Here is a 26,276-nt window from a genome sequence, read left to right as displayed (position 1 = left end):
CAACAACAATAAAACACTTATCTGGAGAAGCTAGGCAGTATAGTGCATAGAGTGATGGGACTGCAGTCATGAAGACTAGCATTCATATCTGGTTTCAGATACTTCTAGCTATGTGACCCTGGGCAAGTCACTTTACTTCAGTTCATCTGTTTCCTTGACTATAAAATGGAAAAAGTAACAGTACCTACTTCCCAGAGTTGTAGGATTGAATGTGGTAATATTTGCAAAGCACTTAGCATAGCGCTTGGTGCATAAGTGAGCACTTAAATCCACCCTTCCCTTCTCTTCCATTTTCCTTCCTTTCCTTTTCTCCATTCTTTTTCTTCCTTTCTTCCTTCCATTCTTCTTCCCTCCTTCTTCCCTCCCTTTAAGCAATGCATAATAAATCTTTTCTCTCTTGCCTTTCAGATATTCAAAGACAGCCATCATGTGCTTTTATGTCTTCTCCCGTCTACACACTGCCAGTTCCTTTAGCCACATATTATATGATATAGATTCCAGGTATCCTCATCACCCAATTACCACACCTTAGTTTGTCTATATTTCTTTTCAAAATGTAGTTCGTGGCACAGAATACATTTATATAGATATGGGCTGACCAGTGCCTAGTAGTGTATCTTCTTACCTCATATATTTATTACTTACCCAAGAAGGGAAGAAGGAATAAATATTTATATAGTGCCTAAAACCAGGTATGTCATATTTTGGGTTAATATTGTGTTTTTGGTCAATTAAAATCCCTACATCTCTTTCATTTGAATTGCTCTCAAACCAATTTTCCACTGCTGTTTTTTCCCCTATCCCCAGACTGAACCTGTGATTTCATTGATAGAGGGAACTCTCAGTGAGGAAACTCCTGCCAATGGCACCTTTTCTGCAGATTAGTCTTAGAGAGTTTCCTGGGGGCACTGAGGGGTTAAGTGACTTGCCCAGAGTGTCAGAGATGGGGCTTGAACCCAGGTTGTCTTTGACTCTGAGTGTATCTCATTTAAGTAACTGGTACATTTACTGGTTGATTTCTTTATCTCTATAGTCATAACTATGGCAAGATGATCTGGACTTTGTTCCAAGGTGGCATCAACAACACTTGGAATCTAATTCTTCCCTTTGGCATTCATATCTTTGTCCTAAGGCTTACCACACGTAACTATGTCCCTAACAGTGGCTAGTTCTGCAGCAGCCTAGAAACCTCATGGTGCCCTGGGAGTATTGCCTCCACCCAGCCCACATACTCCCAGATAATCTCCTTCCAACCCCTTTATTCTATTGCTTACTCCACCCCCAACTAGTCCTGGAGAAGTGGGGAAGGGAATGAGCATTTATTGAGCCCCTACTAGTTCCAGGCACTGTGCTAAGGGCTTCACAAATATTATCTCATTTGATCATCACAACAACTCAGGAAGGTAGGTGCTATTATGATCCCCACTTTACACCCAAAGAAAATGAAGCAGAAAAAGGGTAAGTGATTAGCCCAGACTCATACAGCTTAGTAAATGTCTGAGATCAAATCTGAATTCAAATCTTCTTGATTCCAGGTGAGCCTCCCAAGCACAATGATTCCTACTTATACTGTTGCAGTTTCATAGTTTGTTGTGGGGGTCATCTCAAAGAAGGCAGTCTCAGACCACCTCTAATCCAAGTGAAGGCATTTATTGAGGATTGATGCCCCTCAGAAGTGGGCTAGGTTCCAGGAGGAACCAGCAACTTAATAAGGCAAGGCAGGCAATTTTATAGTGTAATAATGCTGATTACACAACAGAAATTATGAATATTAAAAAGGCAGGAGAGGTTTGTTAAGGGATTAGGTAATGGGGAGGGATCTCTTTTATGGTTTGGTGGGCAAATATCCTGGTCATGCTGCTTTCTGACTGACTAGCTATTGTGGTCTTGTCTGGTCATAGATAGTTAGATATCGTGGTCCTGTCTTGGGCTAAACGGATGATGTGATTGTGGTTGAGTACAAGGGGATACACCTGTCCAAATATGTAACTTGGATCTGAGGGCAGTGGCTAGCTTGCTGTTCAGTGGGGCCCATAAGGAAGTTAGAATGTTGGGGCTGGGAGTGGCTTTATTAGGATTCCAATAATACCTCTGAATATAAGGAGATTAAGAGAGTGTGGGCAGGTAGGTGGGGATCTGGAATGATTTGGAGGTGATGAAAGAGTGTGTTTTATATCTGCCCTTGGTGTAACACCTCCTCAGGTTTCATGGTGGCAATAAAGCATTTTAGCATAGACTAAAAGGGAGGCATTCACTCTTTCCATTATAGAAAGGCAAGGTTTGGCCACAGCCTGATTTATCCCCTTTGGCCTGTTTCCCCTTTATTTTAGGGAAGGAGAAGACTAAATTTTCATACAAATTACTGTTTTAGTTTCATCTAGTTTTCAGTTTCCTGCTTTTGATATTTTTATTATCCTCTCTGACTTCGATTTTAAACGCTTCTTTTCAAAGCATTTAAAGTGATTATTTGAAATCTCCAACAGTTGCTGCTTTTTTTGTTTTATAACTATTAAGGTTTTTCTTCTCCTTTAAACAAAGCTTTAGATTAGAGAGACAACACTTTAAAAACAAGCATTTAATATAAAACTTGATTTTCTGTAATTGCTAGGCTGTCTGCTTAAGACAAACTTGGGGTATATTTGTATTCCAAGCTGAAGACCAGGCACAGGGGTTCCATTTGATGGAAATCAGTGTGGGGGCAGAAGAGGAAGGGAGGAGAATATACTTTTGCATGAGAAAAATGTCAGCTTTAGCAGGGAGTACATAAGTCAACCTAGTGAGTAACCATATAAGAACCAGACAGTGAGGATAATGATACAGTCTTGATGGCCCCAAGAAAAGCCTGAAGTGACTGGTGGGATGTTCCATTTCAGTAACTACCCAGCCTCCCACACAAACAGGAAACAAGAATAATCATCGGTAGCCCAACTTTAAAGAGTATTCGAAAGACAATCCATCTAGGCTTTTGAGAAATCCATGAAATTGGGACTTTATTAAAGGTGGGAATTAATATAGGTGACAAGGTCATAAGTAATATAAAGGGAACACTCTTCTTTTTACTATTTTTTAAAAATTGGGATGATTATTTTAATTTCATGAAAAAGCTCTTCCCCCTCAAATTACCATCAGTATATAAATGGGAGGAGATGATAATTTACTTTACAAAAGTCTTACATTGTTTAACAAAGGATTAGTCGTTTGATTCCTTTAAATATCAAATGAAATTAGGTGGCACAGTAGATAGAGAGCTGGAGTCAGTAAGACCTCAGTTCCATTCTCCCCTCAGACACTTATTAGCTGTGTGACCCTAAGACAAGTCACTTGACCTCTACTTGCCTCAGTTTCCTCATCTACAAAATGAGGAGGATAATAGTTCCTACCTCCCAGGATTGTTGTGAGGATCAAAGGAAAACTGTATGTAAAAGCACTTTGCAAACATTAAAATGATATATAATGCCAGCTATTATGGTTAATACTAAAGTCTTATTTCTAGGCATATGTAGAAATATTTGTTACATATATACCTGTGGCACATAAACCTTCAGAATTCTAGAGAGCAGTAATGTTGTCTTCTTCCACTTACATAATATTTTACAGTTTAAAAAGCACTTCTATGTATATTATCTCCTAAGATACACACACAGACACACACACATACCTGCCAGGGTTAAAGTAGGGCAGACTTCCTCAAGGGTAAAATGCTAATAAGGTAGGACTTGGCCCCCAGTTTTTCAAGTTTAGTCCTTGTTCCACTGGACCCCACTATATATGAGAGTTCGAGAATGAGGGGTAATAGAAGGGAAAGAGGCTGGGATGGAAAATGACAACATGGTCAAAAGCATACTTTGGTTTGTGGTTTTGTCCTTCATTCTCAAAGATGACCATGACATCAGGGAGATGATGACATGACTTGCAGTTGACTGATTTGAGTGAGGGAGGGCTGTGCAAAGTCACCAGCCTCACTTTCTCCTCCAGAGCCATCTGGGTCCTGTGGCCAGATATAGATCAGGATGACTGGAGATGGCCCAGGATGCAGTGAGAGACCTTAGCCTTTTTATGCTAAGGTTTTTTCAGGTTCTCACTTTGCATGAGGGAATGCTTTGGTTTAGGGAATCTCTTATGGGAATATGCTCATTAACTACAGAAATTCAGTTAGAAATATGAAATTTTTGCAGTCTAGAAATACTTGTAGCAATTATTTATCTTTTCATTCCAATGAAAAGTCTGTCCTCACTGATAACTTCTAACCTCATAACATCTCACATATGTCTTCTCTTTCTCATTCATTCAGACCCAATCCTTCCTTATTCCAGCACCTCATCATTTATCTTTTAGACTCCTACAATAGTCTTCTATTGGTTGTCCTGATTCAAGTTTCTCTCTACTACAATTCACCCTCCACTCGACTGCCAAGGTAAGTTTTTTCTTCCAATGGAGATATGATGGACTTAATATGCAGAATGAGACATATGGTTTTGAATATGGCCAATGTGAGAATTTGTTTTGTTTGACCATATGTTGTTATTCCTATTTATTTTCCTTTTGTGTTTTAAGGAGTGGAAGTAGGAGATGGAGAAAGAAATTTGTTAATTGTTAACATTTGTTAATCGGGGAAAAAAGTAAACTATAGGTTTATGTCACGTCTCCTGCTCAAGAAGTTCCATTAGTTCCTTATTACCTCTAGCAAATAAAGGCTCCTCTGGTTTACAAAGCTTTTCATTATCTGGTCCCTTCCTACTTTCCAGGCTTCTTAAATCTTACATCTTTCCGTGCACTATAAGATCCAACTATATTCCATCACCTGGCTTTGCATGGCTTTGCACTGGTTATCCCTAATACCTTTATATCATCACCCCCTTCTCTTAGTTTTCCCTGGTTTCTTTTAAAACCCAGCTCAAATCCCACCTTCTTCAGGAGACCTTTCCCAGTCACTCTAACTACTCTTGCTTCCCTTTCATATTATCTTCATATGCTCTGCATATTTCTTGTATTTACCAGGATATCTATAAGTTGTCTCCCTCATTAGAATATAAACTTCTTAAGGGCAGAGAATATTTTTGCCTTCCTTTGCATTCCCAGCACTTAGCACAATGCCTAGAAAATAACAAGCACTTAATAAATGCTTTGCTGACTGACTTATTAAAGGAAATAAATTTCTCATGTTTTTGGAGATAGATTAACTTTATGGCAATTAGACACAGAGACATTAGAGTATGAGTGGGGCAGACATTGGATCAGGAAAATATGTAAATTTTTTAACAACGACACCATATTTGAAAAGCTCAGTGAGGGAACTGAGCTACATAAGCATCATGGTTCCTTCGATTTATTAATGTTTGTGACTTCTGCTCAGACAGTGAAGGTTAAGGCAGCCTAAAACATCCATTAGGTGGAGCAGTTAAATGGCTATGGCAAAATGCTTTGTCCTATCCTGATTGTGTAATTATTTCTCTAAGATAGCAAGGCTTATACTTGAAAAATCATAGATTAAATCTTAACCCACTAAAATGGTTCTATATTATTTTAATACCAGATTAACACAGTGTTTTAAGGAATGAGATTACAAAAATAATTCCTATACACAACAAGGAATTTTTGCACTTGGGGTAGTACTGTGGAAAGAGCTCTGGCACTGGAGTAGTTCACATCTTGCCTGAGATGATTACTATCTGTGTGACCTTTGGTCTCAATTTTCTCATAAGTGAGGGGACTCAATAAGATGGTCTAGGTCCTTTTAAGCTCAAGATCTATGATCCTATGAACATAAATACTTGGTGGGGTGGGGGGTGAAGAGGAAGAGCAGAAGATAGTTGTGGAACCTACTTTAGTCTTCTACCAGGTCAGTCCCTGTTTTAATTCATTTAATTCATTACTATAACTAGTAGGTGTTATTCTCTGTTGTTTATATGTTGCTGAAAAAAAACCATGCTGTAAATGCTGTCTTAATTTGGCATCCAGGGGCAAAGACCAATAACTGTACCCTCTCTCTCTCTCTTTTTTTTTCCTCTAAGCTGTTGTTAAAACATGGCTGGCAAATAATGACCAATGATTAACTGAATTCTAATTCAGTATTACCTATGTGGCCAAAAGCCTTCATACTAGTTACTTTACACTTGTCAGGTGGTTTGGGGGATGTAATTAATTTGTCCATAAATCAATATAATCAGTTTTACAGTCCAGGTTTTTACCCATTATCAGAAGGGGGAAAAATTGTACCTTTGCATGTTTCTTCTTTAAAGAATTTAGCTCTTTCTGTTGTTTCTTTAAGTGTTTCAAGTAAGCCTATTGGAGAGAAGGAAAAAAAACCCACTGACATTAGTTTTGTAGCCATAGGGATTGAATTAGACTCAAAGTAAAAAAACAAAAAATCAACATCTTTGGGCTATGGTAACATGCACACTATAATTTGTCTTATAAAAATATGAAGCCACTTTTACCTTCATTTGTTTTAAGTCTTCTATCCTCACTTGAGGAATAAGTTCAATACCTAAAAAATATTAGGATATTTTATTTTTAAGATTAAACAAAATTAGCCATAGTGTTGTTTAGGCTATTAAAATTTCATATACTCTTTATGAAGGCAGATATCTAAACATTTATCTTATATTTAATATGAAAATGGAAATGAGCATCTTCCCATTGGAAAACAACTTAACTGGATGCTTAAGAGAAATATGCATTTTTACCTTTTCATTCTAAGGCATGTTTGTGCTAGCCTACTTGTTTAGGGTAAAAAGCAATAACTGCATCATGAATTCTTGGAGCACTGTCCCAAATTCAGTACCACATAAAGAACAAAAGCTCACAAAAAGCTCCACTGCTCACAAAATTAAATTAGACATTTTACCAGTGATTTTCATATATAAGAGAAAAGCCGAGTGAACCAATGTACAGTGGGATACTGTAACGGGGACCTAGAATTTCCCAAAGAAATATATCAACTCATCCCACTGTCTTGGTGATGAGCTAGACCAGGTGTTGCCATAGCAACAGCAGCTAGAAGAGACTTCCAAGACAATAGAATTATGTTCTGTTTTCATGTAGATTTTCTTTTGAAGCAAACATTGCTTCTTTTTTTTGAGTACTAAATGAAATCAACAGGAAAATTAAATGGCACTATATACCATATTTAATTTCCATTATCAAAAGGGGGAAAAATTGTACCTTTGCATGTTCCTCCTTTAAAGAATTTAGCTCTTTCTGTTTAAGTGTTTCAAGTAATCCTATTGGTATACCATATCTGATTTCCAGGAATGTTGTAGTAAGAGGCATGTATGGTTAGGGATGATAAGAAAAAATCCATAGGCCCATGTTTCTCAGTTTTATTCATTATAAGAGACATGAACCTGATTATTATATGTACCTGTAGATGAAGAACATTATCATTTGTCCATAGTTAGTTTAATGTGCCACAGTTATACCACCAGTATGCTTTGGCAAGACTAGAAAGGGAAAAAATACTAAGCTGGCTGAAATGTTTTTTCGATTTTGATATTTTAAGTCATAATGGTTTATCATAAGGAAGTTAGGGATATTTAGTATACAATATTAACAGGGCTACTGTTACTGATGGCAAAAACCATATCTTACTCAAGCTTACTTCTTGGGCCCCAGGACTGCTTTAAGATCACTTTTCAATTGCTACCAGTCAAAAAATTCTCCTTTTTTTGCAGTCTATGGTATATGTTTTTATAATCTAAATTTCTGTCTGATAGAAAGTTGGGTTGAATGATCACCCATTTGCCTCATTCTGACAGTTCTTCTGGTGTTAATTCTATAAGACCTTGATTAAACAAATACCCAAACAGAGCCCTCAATCACTGAGACTTATCTTTTCAATACTAAGCTTTAAGGATAATCAACAAATGATCTAAAAAGCAAAGCCTACAAACAACATTTAAACTCCCCTTCCTCCCTCTCTCACTCTCCCTCCCCCAAACTCCTAATGTAGATCCTAGGGTAAGTAGGGGTTCAGTGCACTATCTAGGCAGGAGTCTTGCTGGCTGGGTGTAATAGAAATTTATATTTGAAGATCTTTCCCACCCATTAATAGGCCGTGTAGCCTGCTTACATCACAGGAAACCTAAGTCATGTGGTGGGAGGAGCTTCCTGACAGGAAAAAGAAGTTATGTCACAGGAAATGCTGAGAGAGAGAGAGAGAGAGAGAGAGAGGGAGGGAGAGAGAGAGAGAGAGGGAGAGAGAGCAGTTATGGCTGCTAATGGCCGCTAATGGCCATCATGATGGTTAGGACTGAACAGGCTAACTTAGCTGTACTGTGAGTTTGTTTTGGGGAAGACCCCAATGGGAGGTCAGAGAGGTTTTGGGATGGCGAGGCTCCATGTTGTGATATTGTGTTTTGGGTTCCTTGCTGTTATGATGAAGTGGGTTAACTGGCTGTAGGAGCTGAACATTTGGTTATAGGGTAACGTTCTCTGGTGTCTGAATAAACGTTATACTTCTTCTACCTTCTTTATGGAGAGTCTCTCATACTTTGTGATACAGAACTACATAGGCATATTCACGATTATCATTGATGTAGTGTTTACTGCCTTAGTGATACACTAGGTGGTGCAGCAAACAGATTATTTGGCCTGGAGTCAGGAAGTCCTAGATCCAAATGCAGCCTCATATACTTCCTAACTGTGGAACCTTGGGCAAGTCACTTAACCTCTATCTGTCTCAGTTTTCTCACTTGTAAAATGGGGATTATAATTACACCTACAGCCTAGGGTTGTTGTAAGGAACAAATGAGATAATATTTGTAAAGCATTTATTATAGTGCTTGTGCATAAGTGGGTACTTACTAAATACTTGTTCTTTCCCTCTCTCTCCTCATACTTCTATATTATTCTCTATTACTACAGAAGTAGGTAATAATCATGTCATTCTGAATGATGGTCCTTAGATGCTTTGGGTTCTTCAGTCATAAAACAAAGAATCAGTAATTCTCTCTGTGCCCTACTTACCAAAGCAGACCTATACGCGTAAGAGATTTTCCAATGCTAAGGATGAAGAAAGGGCCTTTGCCAGCTGAATTTTCTTGTTTTCTTCATGTCACGCAGAATAACTGAGTATTCTGATTTTTTAAGGTTTCAGGATAGTTTCTGTTCTTGCCAATGTAGGTGTTAAAAATAGGTTGTAATCCTTCAATGATAATTTGAGAGTCGTGTGGGAGCTTCTTTTGCCTACTCCCTTGTTCTGGAAACTTACGAAACTCCAAGTGAGGTTTGTAAACCTCATGCTACTGTACCATATATACATATATATTATCAAAGCAGTATTTTCTGATTCCTACTTTTAGGAAAAAAACGTGACACTGATCCAGAGAGCAAGTGCTCTTGTATTGACTGACATATGAGTCTCCCCCCACTACCCCTCACTTTTCTCAAAGACTTTTCCAATGGAAGCAACTATTCTTCTCATTCACTCAGAGCAGACCCAGAGACATACTGCTTGTCTCCAAGGCTACTTTGTGCCCCATTGGTTAATTGTTATAACTCAACAAATTCTCTTTTTTTGAAGTCCATGCCATCTGGTTATATAAGCTGTGCAGAAACATGTACTTTTAAGCTATTTAACCTATTAAGAACTTAAAAGTGCAAAAGACTTTTGGAACACCCTGTATAATTCTGCACATTCCTGTTATCACCTACTCATCTCTAGTGTATATTCCCACCTCTCTTTGCCTTTTTCAGCATCTGGCTCAGAGTGTTCTCTCTCCCCATCCTCTACAATTTCAACATCCATGTGGATGATCCATTTGACTCATTGGCTCTCAGTTCTTTAAAATTCACAGCTTCAATGACTTTCAATGCCATTGCATTTCAGCCACTCTGGGTCATTATCCAAATGATGAGTTGGGACTATTTTATCTTCAAGATATTCAACTTGGGACTCCTCCTCTTCTCCTTTGCTCACACACCAAGTGAAGATACTCTTTTTTCTCACCATCTTCCTTGGCCCTCTTCTTTTTCTACATATTCTTTCCTTAGTGATCTCACTGATCGGTAAGTTCAGTTAAACCTCCACATATGTTATTCCTACATCTATATCTTTAGTCCTGATTTCTCTCCCAAAGCTCCAGTATCAGAATTCCAACTATAAGCTAGACACTCCCAATTTCCTTCTGGTCATTTCTACCTGCATGTCTAGTCAGCTCCTCAAACTCAAAGATATCTAAAACAGAACACATAATCTTCTTTCCAAAAATACATCTTCCTCTTATGTTCTGAATTTTTTGGTCACTCATCCTATTCATCCTATTATACTGGGTAATGGTCTAATTTCTTAAGAGACAAGTGAGTCTAAAGCATTTTGAAGGAGTTGTGAGCATAACTAGCATGGAAAGAAGGAAGTCAACATAACCATGTTGGACCAGACAGTGTTAACATTTAAAAACGAGGTAAAATTAACAACTAATGCCAAATCTAAATGGGAACAAATGTGTATGTATGTTTTAAGTATTTATGAGATCCTGTAAAATGACAGAATAAGTGTCTCTAAGAGACTATACAGAAGTACTCTTCAGAAGTAGCCACCAAAAATACCCAGAATGATTTCATCTTACCTTTCTTCCCTTCTACCCCTGCTCCCAGACCTGAAGTGGTGGTTGGTCTGAGTTCAGAGCTGCTCTGAGGAGTCACGTTGGCTTTAGCATTATTGGCTTTTCCTTTCTTGTCATTCTTTGAAGTGTCATTTGGCACATCAGCTATGTCACTCTGAAATATAGGCATTTATATTTGACCCACAAGAATGACACTTCAAGCTTAAACATATTAATATGATGTCATTCCATCTGATTAAAGAAACATTGATTAAACATCTATTATATTCAAGCCATCATTCTGTGTGCTGGGTGTACAAAGATAAAACCTCTGTCCCCTCTTAAAAAAACACCTGACAGTTCCTGCCCTCAAGGAGATTATATTCTACTATGGGTTGAAAGTGAGAAGACAAAGGGTGATGGATACTACAAAGCACAAAAAGGATCATGGTTCAGAGCTTTGCTTTGCAAGCTTTTTGGTCCTTAGCACCCTTTTACACACTTAAAAATTACTGAAGACCTCCCAAAGAGTTTTGTTTATATGGGTTATATATAATGATAGTGCATTTTAAAATAAAGTGTCTTAGTATTATTATGAAAATAAATTTGACCTTGAAGAATCTCCTGGAAGGGGCTTATGCCTCATACTTAAGTTCAAACCTCATACCTGAAGATAACCTCCAGGGGTCCCCAGACCACACTTTGATAACTGCTGATTTAGAGCTTGAAAGTATCTTGGAGGCCAACTAATCCAAATTTGCTATTTTAAAGATGAAACACAGAGAACTAAAGAGGACTTGTCCAAGGTCAGACAGGTATGAGATTTGAATCTAGTTTTTATGATTCCAAATCTGGCACTTTATCCATTGTACAGAGGAGAAGATGTGCTATACATGAATTTGAGAATACCAAATTTGAATCCCGTATCTCATACTTATAGGCTGTGTAACTATGGACAAATCTTTGGACCTTCTCATTTCTTAGTTTCTCCATCTGCAAAAATGGGGATAACCCCTGTAGTATTTGTCTCTTGGGGTTTTTATGAAGCTCAAATGCAATTGTGGATGAGAAGCTCTTTGCAAACCTTAACGTGTTGCTATATTTCCTGTCAGCTATTATTACTGTGGAGAATTTGTCTGCCTTATGACACCCCCCCTTCTCTCTTTGGCACCTCCCTACTTTTCTCTTCTCCATCCAGATGCAAGCCCCTCTCCCCTTAATGAGGGAGAAGATTAGCTGGTAAGAAGCATCAGCATTGCTGCAAAAGATCCAGCCGCAGAGAGAGGAAAATGTAGCCACCTCAACAGCACTGAATGTGTATTCAGTAGCACTAAGTGGGACAGTTACTGTTGCCATCGAGTTGTAGTGTGCTGACAGAAGAAAATGGTTTGCTCTGTTTGACTTGAAACAAATATTCATGCATGGGAAGGAGAGAAGAGGGTGTGAGAAGGGCAAAGAAATGAATAAATGTAATTTTAGTTGTCATTCAACAGAATGAACTGATTGTACATTTTATCCACAACATGAAAATTTGCCTCTAATATTTTCTTAAACTACAATACATTTTTTTCACTTCATAATGTAGTATTTTAGATTAGAAAACAATCAAATGATTACTCTCATTTGAAAAAAAAAAAACAAAAAAGAAGAAAGATGGACAACTATACATGTGAGAATCTGATATAGGTACAAATGTAATTTCATTTCTAATGGTATCGGTCTTGATCGTGAGTGACTCCAGATGTAAATTAAGCTACCAATTTTCCAGGTTTGCATGATTCTGTTTAATAAAGGCTAACACCTGCCCCATCCTGGCTCTCAGAAGAATGTAAAGTCCTTGATGTTCAGGGCTACTCTCCATATTCCCACCATGTAAGTGTAACGCCTGGCACAAAGGCACTTAAATGTTTGTTAAATTGAGATGAATTTTTTTTACAGGAAAGCATGGGTGCTCAACATATGCTTGATTGTTAATTCATGTAAAAGGCAACAACAATCAACAAAAAATACTTCTTTTGCTAAGATGTTTGACATACTACCAGAAGTCTCAAACTTAAGTCCAGATATATAAGTCTTCATGAGGGTTCGGGTTTAACATGTTAACTTAATATGATAATTTTTTCTCTTGTGTTATGCCGTATTCTCCAACAAGATCATAAACTCTGTTGTGTTAATCATTAATACTTACAGTTTCAATTCCCATTGCTCTCATTTGGTCTGCCCTCTTTTCCATTACAGAAAGAAATTTCTTTGGGTCTGACAAAGCATCCACAATATCTGAAAGAAATGTACTCATGTTAATCTTGAGATTTTTCATAATTATGCAATTAATCTTGAAGAAAGACTCTTCATCATGAATCTTTTTGTTCATTTGTTTCATGTGATTGTTCTTCCTAGAAAAGTTATCAAGGCTGTAATAACTTATAATATGCACCAAGAAACAAGAAAAGGAAAAGGGAACATCTCCCTAGTGATTCTCTATACCATTTCCCAGTATGTTTTCCTCAAACATTTAATTTAATTTTGAAATCTAGTTTCATGGTATAGTAACAATGAACATTTCTTCCACTATTTACTTTCTTATAATCTGCATTTAAAGAGACTAATAACAGCAGGTATTTCACATGACATCTCTGAAGTATTAATACACTATTAGATATATGATTTTTGATAGTTAACAAAAAAGCAGCTTTTGAATTCTCCAATTTTAAGTCATTTTTAGGAATTTGTGACTTTCTTCTCCCAATCTTCAGGAATTAACCTCCCTCCTTATGTTTTTATATTATTGTTATTTTCATTTCAGGAGAAAACATTTACCAATAACAGGAATTGTAACCAAAATAGTACTAAAATATGCTAAGGAGAATCTACAGAATTTTAATGAGTTGACTGAGACCCAAACATGAATATACAACATACCTAACAAGTGGTCATCTAACCTTTGCTTGTATACCCACCATTGAGGAGGTACCCACAACATTGTGAGGCAGTCTATTTCATTTGATAAAATTTTAATTATTAGAAAGTTTTTCCTTACATTGATCCTAAATCTGCCTCTCTATGTCTTCTACCCCATACATCTAGTGCCAAGCTGTTGTTTGTCCTTCATTTGTGAAGAGGACTATCCTGACTTGCCTGTGAATTGGATTTACATGAGGTACAGTTGCACAAAAGCATCAGCTTCACTCTCTCTTCTGGAGTCAATCAAAGTCCAGGGGTAAGACAAAAGTCAAGATGACTGGTGGTGGCCTGAAATGCAGTAGATGACCTTAGTATAATTCAATATCTGACCAAGCTTTAAGAGCTCTACCGCACCTGCTTCAGTTGTCTTCATGGCCACTGGAACAAAATTGTTGTTATCTATCCATTCTGCCAGGAAAAGTCTTCATGTGCCTCTTGGGGCCAAGTAGAACAAATGTTATCAATTCTTTCTAACATTCCTGGGTGTGGCCCTACTTCCACTTAACATTTGAGGAATCTGAGGCACAGATGATTCTGCTGCTGGGGTCTAACTTCTGCTTTAGGTTTTCCATGGTAACAAGGAATTGAGTTCAAATTGCTTATAGGAAAGACATTTACATAGTACTGCTACATGCTTTAAGGCCTCTCCAATATGTACTTGGGCCCAAGTATAAAAGTTTTCCACTTTAAGTCAAGCTTTCTATAAACCTACATGATTCAGACTGGGATCTCCTGCTAACAGTTTTGACTAATTAATCTGTGGTGATGTTTTTATATAATTTTTTTCATCTTTAATAATCTATATCCTAGTCCCAAAGCATACATTTATTTTATTTTAAGTACTGGATGAGTTTAAAAAAATGAATTATGGGCTTATTATGTCCAAATCTTGTACTAAGTAGTAGATACACATATGCAAAAGTTCTCAGGTTTTTGTAGCTTACATTCTCATGAAGGAAATGATGTATTAGGGAAGTGGAGGCCTAGGAGGAATATTTTGATTTGCAAAGTTACAGGGATAGTGAGTGGAGCCATATGGGACTAATAGATTGAGGACTAATTGATAGATTGGGACTAATAGATTCCAGGAGAAATGACAAAGTTGATTTGATTATCACAAAGGCAAAATGCAAAACTGTTTGTCCAAGGATGATGGTTTTTCAATGTCAGGTCATTCCCACTGGGAAATTTTTAATAATGTAAAATTTTTCTTTTTTTTTCTTTCTCTCTATTTTGGAAAAATATCACTTAAGTCATTAAATAGTGCAAATCATATGCTTAATAGCTACAAATTCCCTGAGCATTAATGGATATTATAGTTATGTGTGTATGTATCTCCACCACTTATGTTGGTGTTCTCTGAACACATGGTCTCTATCTCACTGTGTTTTCCTAAATCTGGTAGATTAAGTACAGTGCCTTACATAGAAATGTTTAGAATGAACACATGAGTAAATGTCAGAGTATACTTCAAGGATCTGATTTCTTTGATGTGGAAACTCCTTCCACCAAAGCAGACCTGTCTATAATTTAGTAGATAAGTCTTAGAGAACTGCCTGAAACTCTGCATGATTGGCCCAGGGTCATACAGTTATTAAATACTAGAGGTGACAGTTTAACTTATATTTTTGTGATTTTTAGTTAATCACTTGATCCACTATGCTTCCTCTGTACTAAAGAATTAATCAAAATGTTTTTATTAAGAAATAATTTAATGGGAATAAAAACTTCACTTTAAAGTGAGAAAATTATCTAAGATGCAATATAGATTTCCTAAGGCATCAAACACAACCAAAATCATTTTTAAATATTCTTATTAAAACTTAGATCTTCACTAATCCTGTTTGTCAGTTTGGATTATTCTCATTAGATTGTAAGCAGCTTGAGGGCAGGGACTGTCTTTTGCCTCTATTGTATCCTTAGTGCAAGTCACTGGTACATAAAAGACCCTAAATAAATGCTTATTGATGGATTAATTGCAGATATTGGTGATGATTTAGAAAATATTGATTATGTTACCAGGTAGTCTATGTTGATATTTTGATGCAAAATTAATGATTAAGGACAGAAGTCATACTATTCTAGCTAGTTTATAAGGCACGAAGCCCTAAATAATGAAGGAAGCCACTTAAATAGTGCTTAAGGTTTACAAAGAACTATTTTCATACATTATCTCTTTTGTGCCTCTTGACCATTCTGAGATAAGAGCTATGATTACCCACATTTTACAGCTGAGGAAAATGAGGCCCAGAAGTTAGCATCTGAGGCCGGATTTGAACATAGACCTTCCTGACTCTATCTATTATGCCACCTACCTGCCTCTAAATACAAATTATTATGATATTTTATCAACATTTTTGCCTTGAAGACAGAATAAATGCCATCTAATGCATTCCCAAGGTCATACAGTAAATCTGAATCCCTGGCTTCATCCTAGGACCACAGATTCAGAATTGGAAGGGACTTCAGAAGTCAATTAGCCCATTTTACAGATAGGAAACTGAAGTTCAGATACATTAAATGGCTTGTCCAAAGCCGTGGAAATAAGAAGCAGCATAGTTAGGATCTGACCCCAGGTCCTATGCTGCTTCATGCTCTGTCCATATATCTATGCTATATGGATTTTAAATAGTCCATAAAATGCCTGGATAACTCCATGGACTATACGATGTCATTAAATGGGTTGTTAAAAATTTTTCAATTTTCTACCATCTGCTTTGGTATCATCTAGACACAACAAAAATGACTGAATTCAATAAGTACTGCAGATGTATTCATTAGTTGGATAAACATCATTATTTAAATTTACTCCCAATTACTACTATTATGATTTCTGTGAACTAACTGGGGAGTTTCACTACCAGGTCCTGAAATTGTGTGATCATTTTTATGTATAAATAAGACTGACACTTAAATATTTTCTTAGCAGATACAAATTTTGTTCATTTGCAAGATAGCTTAGACTCTGTTTATGGATCTTTTCCTAAGAGCTCAAAATAGCCAAGAAATTGGAAGCTGGGTCATAATTAGGCATATACTGTAGACTTTAGGAAATAAAATTTCAGAAGGTTAAATAAAACAAACGATAGGCATGCTCCCACATCCTGCAACTCTAAAGGAGATGACAGCTTGGGAGGGATAGAAGGCTCTCCAAAATGAAATTAGCATGATCTATCCAAAAAAGATCTAATTCAGAAGAAAATGGACTACATCTAAAGAGAATTATGAAGTACAGTGGGAGTTCTCTGATGAGCTCAGAATTTTAAAGGGCATGTGTGAAAAGATCAAAGGGCCATGTTCAAAAAGAAGGGAGAAGTGGATTTCAGAAAATGGTAAACCTGATAGCCATCTCTGGCAAAAATCTAGAATGGATTACTGAATAGATGATCATAAAAACTTAGAAATATAAGTCAAGAAGCATTTATGAAGTACCTACTATATGTCACACACTACACTGAGCATGTAGATACAAAGAAAGGCAAAAGAAAGTCCCTGCTCTCAAGGAGTTTACAATCTCATGTGGGAGATGTCATGCAAACAACTCAGTACAAGCAAAATATATAAAGAATAAACTGACGATAATCAGTTGAGTTAGAGGTAGTTGGGAAAGGCTTCTTGTAGAAGGAGGCTTTTAGTTGACAATCGAAGAAAGCCAGGGAAATGGTGAGGAGAGCCTCCAACACATCAGGAACAGCCAGTGAAAATACTGGGAGTTGGGAGATGGAGAGTCTTGTGAACTATCATGAACTTCCTTCCAAGAAGGAACAGCAAGGAGGCCAATGTCATTGCATCACAGAGTATGTGGGAGGAGGAAGGTATAAAAAGACTGTAAGTGGTGATGTGTAAGAACAGACACAGGTTCACTAAGAAGTTGTTGTTCAGTCCTGAGTTGTGTCCAACCAACTCTTCATGCCCCCATTTGGAGTTTTCATGGCAAAGATAATTGGAGTCATTTGCCATTTTCTTCTCCAGTTCATTTTACAGATGAGGAAACTGAGGCCAACAGGGTTAAGTGATTTGCCCAGGATCACATAGCTAGTAAGTGTCTGGGGCCAGATTTGAATTCAGATGAGTCCTCCCTATTCCAGGCACAGCATTCTATCCACTGTGTTACCTAGCTACCCTCACTAAGAAGATACCATGTTAAATTAAATTCACTTTTTATATGCTCACTAAACTATTAATAATGGTGATGATACATTTATATAGCACTTAAAATTCACAAAGCACTTTCTTCAAAAAATATTGAAAAATATTTTTTAAAATAGTGAAAATATTATTATGCCTCTCCTCTCCCTGACCTTTTCAAACTTTGACCTATGATAACATCAGTGAGAAGGAAGAAGGACACCCAGTGTGGAAATTCCTTTACATTTACATACCAAGTCATCCGTAACCTGTAGTCTTAAAGACTTGCATGGATATTGAGTGGCTTGCCTATGGTACAATGGCTAGCATATTACAGAGACAGGATCTGAACTCAGGTCTTTCTGACTCTATGACTACACATACACTATTCTATGATACCACACTTTCTTGTGTAGTATGTGAGGAAACTGAGGCAGAGTGAGATTAAATGACTTGCCCTTTGCCACATGGAATCTAAGGTACAGAGCATTCTTTATTCTAAGCACAGTACTTTCCCCACTGTACTCTACTTCCCCTGGGCTATCTGGTCTTCTATCCTGAGGTAGCTAGGTGATACAATAGAGAGGTGCTGGGCCTGGGAAGACCTGAGTTCAAATTCAGCATCAATTATTTACTAGCTACATGTCCCTGGGCAAGTCATTTAATTTTCATCTGATTCAGTTTCCTTAACTATAATATGGGAATAATAATTCAGTCAACAAATATTGATTAAGTGCCTACTATGTGACAGACATCATGCTAAATGCTGGAGATATGAAGAAAGGCAAAATAGTCTCTGACCTTGATTAGCTCACAATTTAATGGGCGAGACAACAGGCAAACAACTATATGCAAACAAGATATATACAAGATAAATAGGAAATAAACAACAAAGGGAAGTCATTAGAATGAAAAGGGACTGAGAAAGACTTAATATGAAAGAGATATTTAAAATAGGTATTTTCGTTGATAGTTGAAGGAAATCATGGAATTCAGGAGTCAGAGATGAGGTGGGATTGCATTCCTTGCATGATGGACAGCCATTGAAGATGCCTGGAGTCAGGAGATGGAGTGTCAGGAGAGGATAATGTCACTGGATTGAAGAGTAAGTGGTGGGGTATAAGGTGTCAGAAGACTTGAAAGGGATGCGTGTGTGTGTGTGTGTGTGTGTGTGTGTGTGTGGCTATATTATGAATGGCATTGAACAACAAAGAGAGGTTTTTATATTTGATCCTGGAGGTGATAGAGAGCCACTGAAGTTTAATGAGTAGGAAGATGACATGGGTGAATTTGCGTTTTAGGAAAATCACTTTGATGGCTGAGTGGGAGATGGATTGGAGTGGGAAGAGACTTGTGACAAGTAGGTCAACCATCTGGCTATAGTAACAGTCTAGACATAAGATGAGGCCTGCATCAGGGTGGTTACAGTATTAGAGGGGAGAGAGAGCATATTCAAGGGATGTTGCAAAGGTAAATTTGACAGATGTTGGTAACATTGGATATTGGGGAAAGGAGAAGTGAGAGAGAGTGAAGAGTTGGGGATGACATCTAGATTGAGAGCCTGGGACACCAGAAGGATGGTGGTGCCCTTGACAATGATAGGGAGGTTAGGAAGGAAGAAGACTGGTAGGAGGAGAGGCAGAAAGATAACAAGTTCAATGTTGGATGTGTAAAGTTCAAGATGTCTACAGGACATCAATTTTGAGATGTCTGAGAGGCATTTAGAGATGCAAGACTGGAGGTCAGCAGAGAGGTTAGGGATGGATAAATAGATTTGAGAATCATCAACATGGGGATGGCAACTGAATCTATATGGGATGATGGGATCACCAAGTAAAATAATATAGAGAGAGAAGAGAAGAGAAGAGGGCTCAAGACAGAGCCCTGTAGGACTCCCATAGTTAGCAGGGGTGTCTTGGATGGAGATCTAACAAAGGAGGCCAAGTGGTGTGGTCAGCGAGGTAGGAGAACCAGGAAAGACTAGTGTCCTGAAAACTTAAGAATATCATGAAGAAGAGAATGATCAACAGTGTCACAAGCTACAAAGAGGTCAAGAAAGTTGAGGATTGAGAGATCACTGGTAACTTTGGACAGAACAGGTTGAGTTGAGTGATAAGGATGAATTAAGAAGAAAATGAAAGAAAATTATAGCACTTACCTTGCAGGGTTGTTGTGAGGATCAAATGAGATAATATTTACAAAGTACTTAGCATAGTGCCTAGCACACAGCAGGAACTTAATAAATGTTTGTCCCTCCCTTATCTTCTATCGATCTATAAAGTTCGTAGATAAGTCAAATACTGAAGATACAGCTTTGCCATAGCTAACAGGCCGGTGAGCCTCTCTGTAATTAGTTAGTCTGCTTCTTTAATCAGCCCTGGATCTAGGACAGGGTGACTTGGACTTTGCCACCAGCAGTTGTGATTTAGAGACTGACAGGGTTTGTGGTCTTTTGCTAGTATAGAAAACACTGATCTCACCACTTAGCAGAAATAACTAGTTAAAATAAGAAGCTACCAAACATGTTGCCAGTGTGCATACCTAAGACTGGTGCATCCTCCTAGCCACTGTGCCCATATCAGAGAAGGTTCTGTGCTCTATGAGCAAAGCAAAATTGAAATAGCTCTAAAGAAATGCAAGATGTGCAAATTTAGAGCATCCAGCCTAAATGTTCACATGGACTGTTTGTGCCCGACCTGTGGTAGAACATTCTGAGCTGGTATTGGTCTGATCAGCCACAGTCAGACACACTGAAACTCGACTCTAGCATAGTAGTATCATTTTGGTCCTCTTCGAGAATGAAGGACAACAACCAGGAACCAGTGAACATCTGAGAGAAATTCTCCATCTTTCTTGCAAGGGTAATAAGTTTGAATCTAGTTAAGGTATTCTAGGGTGTACACAAACTAGATAGATGGTTGACTAGGTCTATACCCCGAAAGGATCAAAGACAGAAGAGAACAATCCAATGTACAAAAAAATGTCTATAGAAGCTCTTTTTGTGGAAACAAAGAATTGAAAACTGAGTGTATGCCCACCGACTGAGGAATGGCTGAACAAATCGTGGTGTATGAATGTGATGGAACACCATGGTTTCATAAGAAATACTGAAGAGGATGGTTTCAGAGAAACTGGGAAGACTAATGTGGACTAATGGAATATTGAGATGATGACAGTGAGGAGAATGGTTTATACGTGACAACAAATATTGTACAGAAAAACAACTTTGAAAGATTTAAAAGTTCTGATCAATAGTGATCAACCCTAATTCCAAAGTATTCATGATGAAACCTGCTACCCGCCTCTTGACAAAGAGGTGCTGAACTCAGAGTGCAGATCGAGACATATTTTATTTGAACATGACCATTTTGGGAAACTGTTTTGCTTGACTATATTTGTGAGTTAAAGGGGTATTATTTTTCTTTCTTTCTTAGGGGGAGGGGAAATGAAGGATGGAGTAAGGTAGAAGAGAGAGAGGGTGAATTTTTGTTGATTGAAAAAAGTTAATTCAAAAACTAGATAAGATGGTTGTACTGATTAATACAATAGAATATGATGCATAGTAAATCCTCAATATCTGATGTACAGTATATGAGAGTATAGTGAACCCTTAGCAATCCTTTGGGTTACAAGCTGTTCCAGTTAGAGAGCTGTGGATAACCCATTAAATGAAAGGACCTTTCATATTAACTGATTCTTTCATCATCATCTTAAGGGAAATACACAAACACACACACACACACACACACGTGTTGATATGATACTGGGCCTTGATGTTTCATCCAAGCTATACTTTCACTAGAATCTTAAGCAAATGGCATTAACATTGAATGTTGTAAAAAGATTTGTTGTTGTTGCTCAGTTGTGTCCAACTCTTTGTGACCTCATTTGGGGTTTTTCTTGTCAAAGATACTGGGGTAATTTGCCATTTTCTTCTTTAGCTCATTTTATATATGAGGAAAGTGAGACAAACAGTATCAAGTGACTTGCCTAGGGTCACACAACTGTAAGTATCTGAGCCCATATTTGAATTGAGGAAGCCTCACTCAAGGCCTGCCATTCTATCCACTGTGCCTCCTAGCTGCTTCATGTAACAAGATTAAAGATCCTATATAGTACCAATATAATGAATCTCTTTTCTCATGAAACTTATCCTATAATAATATTTTATATTCTGTATGTTTTCTTGCTGTAGATGCTTGATATTCACTGAATTAAATTAAGATGATATTCATTACCTCTGTGGCCTTGGACTAGTCAATTAACCTAATTTGGTCTCAGTTTCCCCATTTGTAACATGAGAGGGCTGGATTAGACAGCCTCTGAGATCCCTTCCAGTTTGAGATCTTTGATCCTATGTTTTGTTTTGTTTTGTTTTGTTTTGGCGAGGCAGTTGGGGTTAAGTTACTTGCCCAGGGTCACACAGCTAGAAAGTATCAAGTGTCTGAGGCTGGATTTGAACTGAAGTCCTCCTGTCTCCAGGGCTAGTGCTCTATCAGCTGCTCCTTCAGCCTATGAGAGTGGATAAAGCTGTGGGCCACAAGTTGAATCTGTGAGGTAGCACTGAGGAACAGGAATACAATAACCATATTAATCTGAACGATAACTTGCCTTTATATAGCTCCCTACAATCTGTAAAGCATTTTTCTCATAACTTTGCAAGATAGGCGGTGAAAGAATATTACCCATTCAGCAGATCAGGAAACTGGGTCCTAAGAGGTTAGGTGACTCGCCTATGGTTACAAACATAATGTCTAGGTAGGCTTCAATCCCAGGTCTCCTGACTCCAAGTCTAGCACTCATTCTATGACCCACATGCAGGTAATAATTCCTTCAGGCCCTAACCCTTCTCCCATAGCATAAGGCAGAGAATTATCTATCACTTTGCTATTTTCAAGTAAGCATATGATGCTGAAATGAACTTTTATTCAAAGTACAAAAAATAGATGAAAAATGTCCAATGTATACTACACTCGAAGGCTGTATGACTGATATTTATAGTCACCAAAGGTGATATTTTAGGAGAATCCGCAGCATCAGCTGCCAGAACAGTCAGCCTTTCCTTATTGTGCTTAAACCTAGAGGCTCTTGATTTATTGGGGAGATTTTAGTAAGCGTTGCTATAGTAGACAAGTTTCATTATTACTAAAAAACTGTTAGGAGAACAGAATATACGAAGAAGAGACTTTTCTGAAAAAAGTCACAGCATCTTTCTCCAGTATTGTGATTTAACAATAGTTAGAACAACCCTTCTAAAAAGCACATCTTCATAGCTTTAGTCAATTATATTTTAGTTTGCCTTTTCAGTGAGCAACTCATGTATGAACTAATTACATAGAATTTGGTCTTTAGGCAGGTGCCTCATATGATATTGTAAAGTGTGAAAATATTTAGAATCTGTAATTAATTTAAATAGGTTCTCTTTGGGAGTCTTGAGACCACAGACAGCAGAGGCATTGATGTTGTGCTCATCCAACCACATTACGCATGATCATTCTTTCCAGCCAAGTAGATACATTTGTTCATTTAAGGTAGGTATGGTCTTTTACACAGCCATATTCTGATCTTTTCCTTTCCCTGAAGGAAGGCTAGAATTCCTATCACAGGATACCTTCAATCCAGGGACAATGGCCTCCTGGCTGTTCCATGAACAAGATACTACCTCTCTCAGCTCTGGTCATTTTCTCTGGCTGTCCCTTATGCCTAGAATATTCTTCCTTCTCCACTCCTACCACGGATTTCCCTGGCTTCCTTTAAGTCACAATTAAAACCCTGCTTTTTAGAGGAAGCCATCCCCCAACCGCTCTTACTTCCTGTGCTTTCTGTTATTTCCTATTTATCCCGTACATAGTCTGCTGTGTGTGTGTATATGTATATGTTTGCATATTGTCTCCTCCATTATTTTGTAAACTCCTTGAGGGCATGAGCTATCTGCCTATTTTTGTATTCTCAGCACTTAGCACAGTGCCTGGCACATAGTAGGCACTTAATAAATGCTTATAGATTGATTTATGTGTATACACTACTATACCCATATTGTGGCTTGGTCTGTCATTGTGCTACATACCGAGATTACCAATCTGACTGCTAAACCTTCCTTAACACGACACCCTGGTACTATAAGGAATTCCTGAGGTCAGTACAGGTGTTGGTTACTCTTCCACTCTTGCTCTGTGCTCTCTCAGCTCCCCCTCAGCAGAGCCTTCAAACTGAGTCAATAAGCAAGTAATAAGCACCTATTATGTGCAAGGCACTGCATTAAGCACTGGAGATATGTATGACAGATGGAAAAACCAGGACACTGTCCAAACAGTTTTGTCCAAATGACATATATATATATATGTGAGGCTACTTTCATAATCTCAGATGGAAGGCACCATGATTAATTGGAGGTGTCAGAACTGAAGGTCTCAGTATTGCCATGTAGGTTGCTAGCTAGGCTTCTACACTTCTCTCTTTGTCACTGGTTCTGTCCTCTGAAAGCAGAGTATCTATTACTCACAAAACCACCATTGCTACTACCAATGTGTGGCCTGTAGGGTTACACCTCTTCTTTGGAGTCATTCTATCTGCAGGGCTTCCCCTGTACGATAGATAAGGTGCACTTTCCTATATACTACCAGGGAATCAGAGACAGCCTTTCTACCTCCTGGGCAAACCCAGCTAATTATAATATATTCCACTTTTGTATGACAAGTGTCATTTGGGGACTGAATAGAGATTAAGAAAATCAGAGGCCTCACTCCACTTTTTTTTAAGCTATGGGACAGTTTCATTTCTCCTACCACAGAAATACTTAAAAGCAGTATGAATTAACAAGTACTTAAAAAAAAACACCAGCTCATTATATCTATCATACTGTCCCACAAAGGTAAAGTAGGGCTGCTGAACAGCTATCTTACTCTTATCTCTGACTGACTGGATCCAGTCCACTTGGACAACCAAGCATGGGTCTTTAGTCTTTCCAGATTCAGTATGGTTCTATCCATGGTCCTCTTAATTAGCAGGTAAACGTATGGTGTATTACAATCTCCACAATCACAGTGCCCTCAGTCCACTTTTACAACAAATGTGTTTTTGGTCTCTTTTCCATTTATCTTAGGTCATGTTGATTGGCTGTTTAGTTCTCATAGGCTACTTGAGCTATAAGCAATAATCCCAATAAAAATAAGAAACCAGATAGCTAGGTGGAGCCATGGGTAGAGTTGGAATCAGGAAGAATAGAGGAATTAGGAAAACACTTAGCTGTGTGACACTGGGTCAAGCATTTATTCTTTCTCACTTTCCTCATCTGTAAAATTGGGATAATAATAGTCCCTACAGGATTACTGGGTAAGGATGGAATGAGGTAACATTTTAAAATGGTTTGTAAATCTTATAGTGCCATAAAAGTGCTAGGTATTATTATTATTATTGATAATAATTATTAATAAGAGGATCAGGAAGAAAAACTCACAATTGCATCATTCTTTAAAGTTTGTAAAGTTCTTTTCTCACAACCCTGAGGCCTGGCAGTGAAAGGATTGTCATCCTTATTCTATAGGTGAGGAAATGGGGAGGAAGATTATCTTTCATGAGCTATTTTTAGGAGTATTTCAAGTCTTCCGATCTTAGGGATTCTGAAGGGATAGTATCTGAATAGTAAAGATTTTATTATATGCTTTATTTTCTTCCTGCTATGGGAAATATGAAATTTTTTAGGAAGCATCGAAGACTGCTAATTTATGAAAAGAATAAGAAAAAATAGTCCATGAATATGTCTTTCAGAGAGTTTGAGAATCCAGAGTTAGAAAAAAAGTACAGTATCCTTGAGAAGCAAGTCAGGAGGAGTATGTCAACTAGCTCCACAAGTAGCTGACTTCGTAGCCAGGTTTCTCCTATGTTTGTTCCTTCTATGTTTCAGAATGATAATAATAATAGCCAGCATCAATATAGCACTTTAAACTTTGTAAAATTCTTTACCAATATCTCATTTTATCTTACAGCCTCTGGGAAGTAATAATAATAATTAACAATAATAACAAAAAAACCAGCTAATATTTACATAACACTTTGTGCCAGGCACTATGATTACTACTTTACAATTATTATCTCATTTGATACTCACAACGACCCTGGGAGGTTGGGTCTATTATTATCCCCATTTTACAGATGAAGAAATTGAGGCTGATGGTGGTTAAGTGACTTTCTTAGGGTGACATATTAGTAAGTGTCTGACGCCACATTTAAATACAGGCCTTCCTGAAGTCAGGTTCTGTGATCTACTCACTATGCCACCTAGATAACCTGCATATTACTATCTTGGATACAAGTTAGTGATATGTGAGTTAGAAGGAGAAACAGCAGAAAAGCAGATTTTCTCTTTTCAGGTGCTTTGCTGTGCTGGTAGAAATCATCAACTAATGAGAAAATTGTGTTTTACATTAGACATTTTGCTTGCAAACTTGAAATAGAGAATCATAACTCTCCTGCTTAAGAGGGAACAGCTTTTACCATTGAACACTGAAACAGAGGCAATGGCTTTCAATCACAGACAGAAGGATTTCGGTCAGATTTTAAATAGAGCTTTTTGACGGACAAGACAATGGAATGGGTTAGCAGGGAATATGATACATCTTCTTCTCTTAACTATTTAAGAAACAA

General features: G+C 37.6%; 1 protein-coding gene across 1 annotated transcript in view; it reads right to left on the bottom strand.

Moving 5' to 3' along the window:
• PLCB4 (phospholipase C beta 4) overlaps window positions 1–26,276 on the bottom strand; it is a 159,558-nt gene that overhangs the window by 24,149 nt on the left and 109,133 nt on the right. The window contains exons 24-27 of the mRNA XM_036751602.1: window positions 12,733–12,821; window positions 10,569–10,719; window positions 6,438–6,487; window positions 6,217–6,282 (exon numbers count right to left, since the gene is read on the bottom strand). Of these exons, the coding sequence (XP_036607497.1) occupies window positions 6,217–6,282; window positions 6,438–6,487; window positions 10,569–10,719; window positions 12,733–12,821 (356 nt within the window). The remainder of the gene's footprint in view (window positions 1–6,216; window positions 6,283–6,437; window positions 6,488–10,568; window positions 10,720–12,732; window positions 12,822–26,276) is intronic.

Source organism: Trichosurus vulpecula, chromosome 3, assembly GCF_011100635.1.
Source record: "Trichosurus vulpecula isolate mTriVul1 chromosome 3, mTriVul1.pri, whole genome shotgun sequence".
Taxonomy (NCBI): Eukaryota; Metazoa; Chordata; class Mammalia; order Diprotodontia; family Phalangeridae; genus Trichosurus; species Trichosurus vulpecula.
The sequence above is the reverse complement of the archived record's forward strand: the minus strand, read 5'-3'. Positions and strand labels throughout refer to the sequence as shown.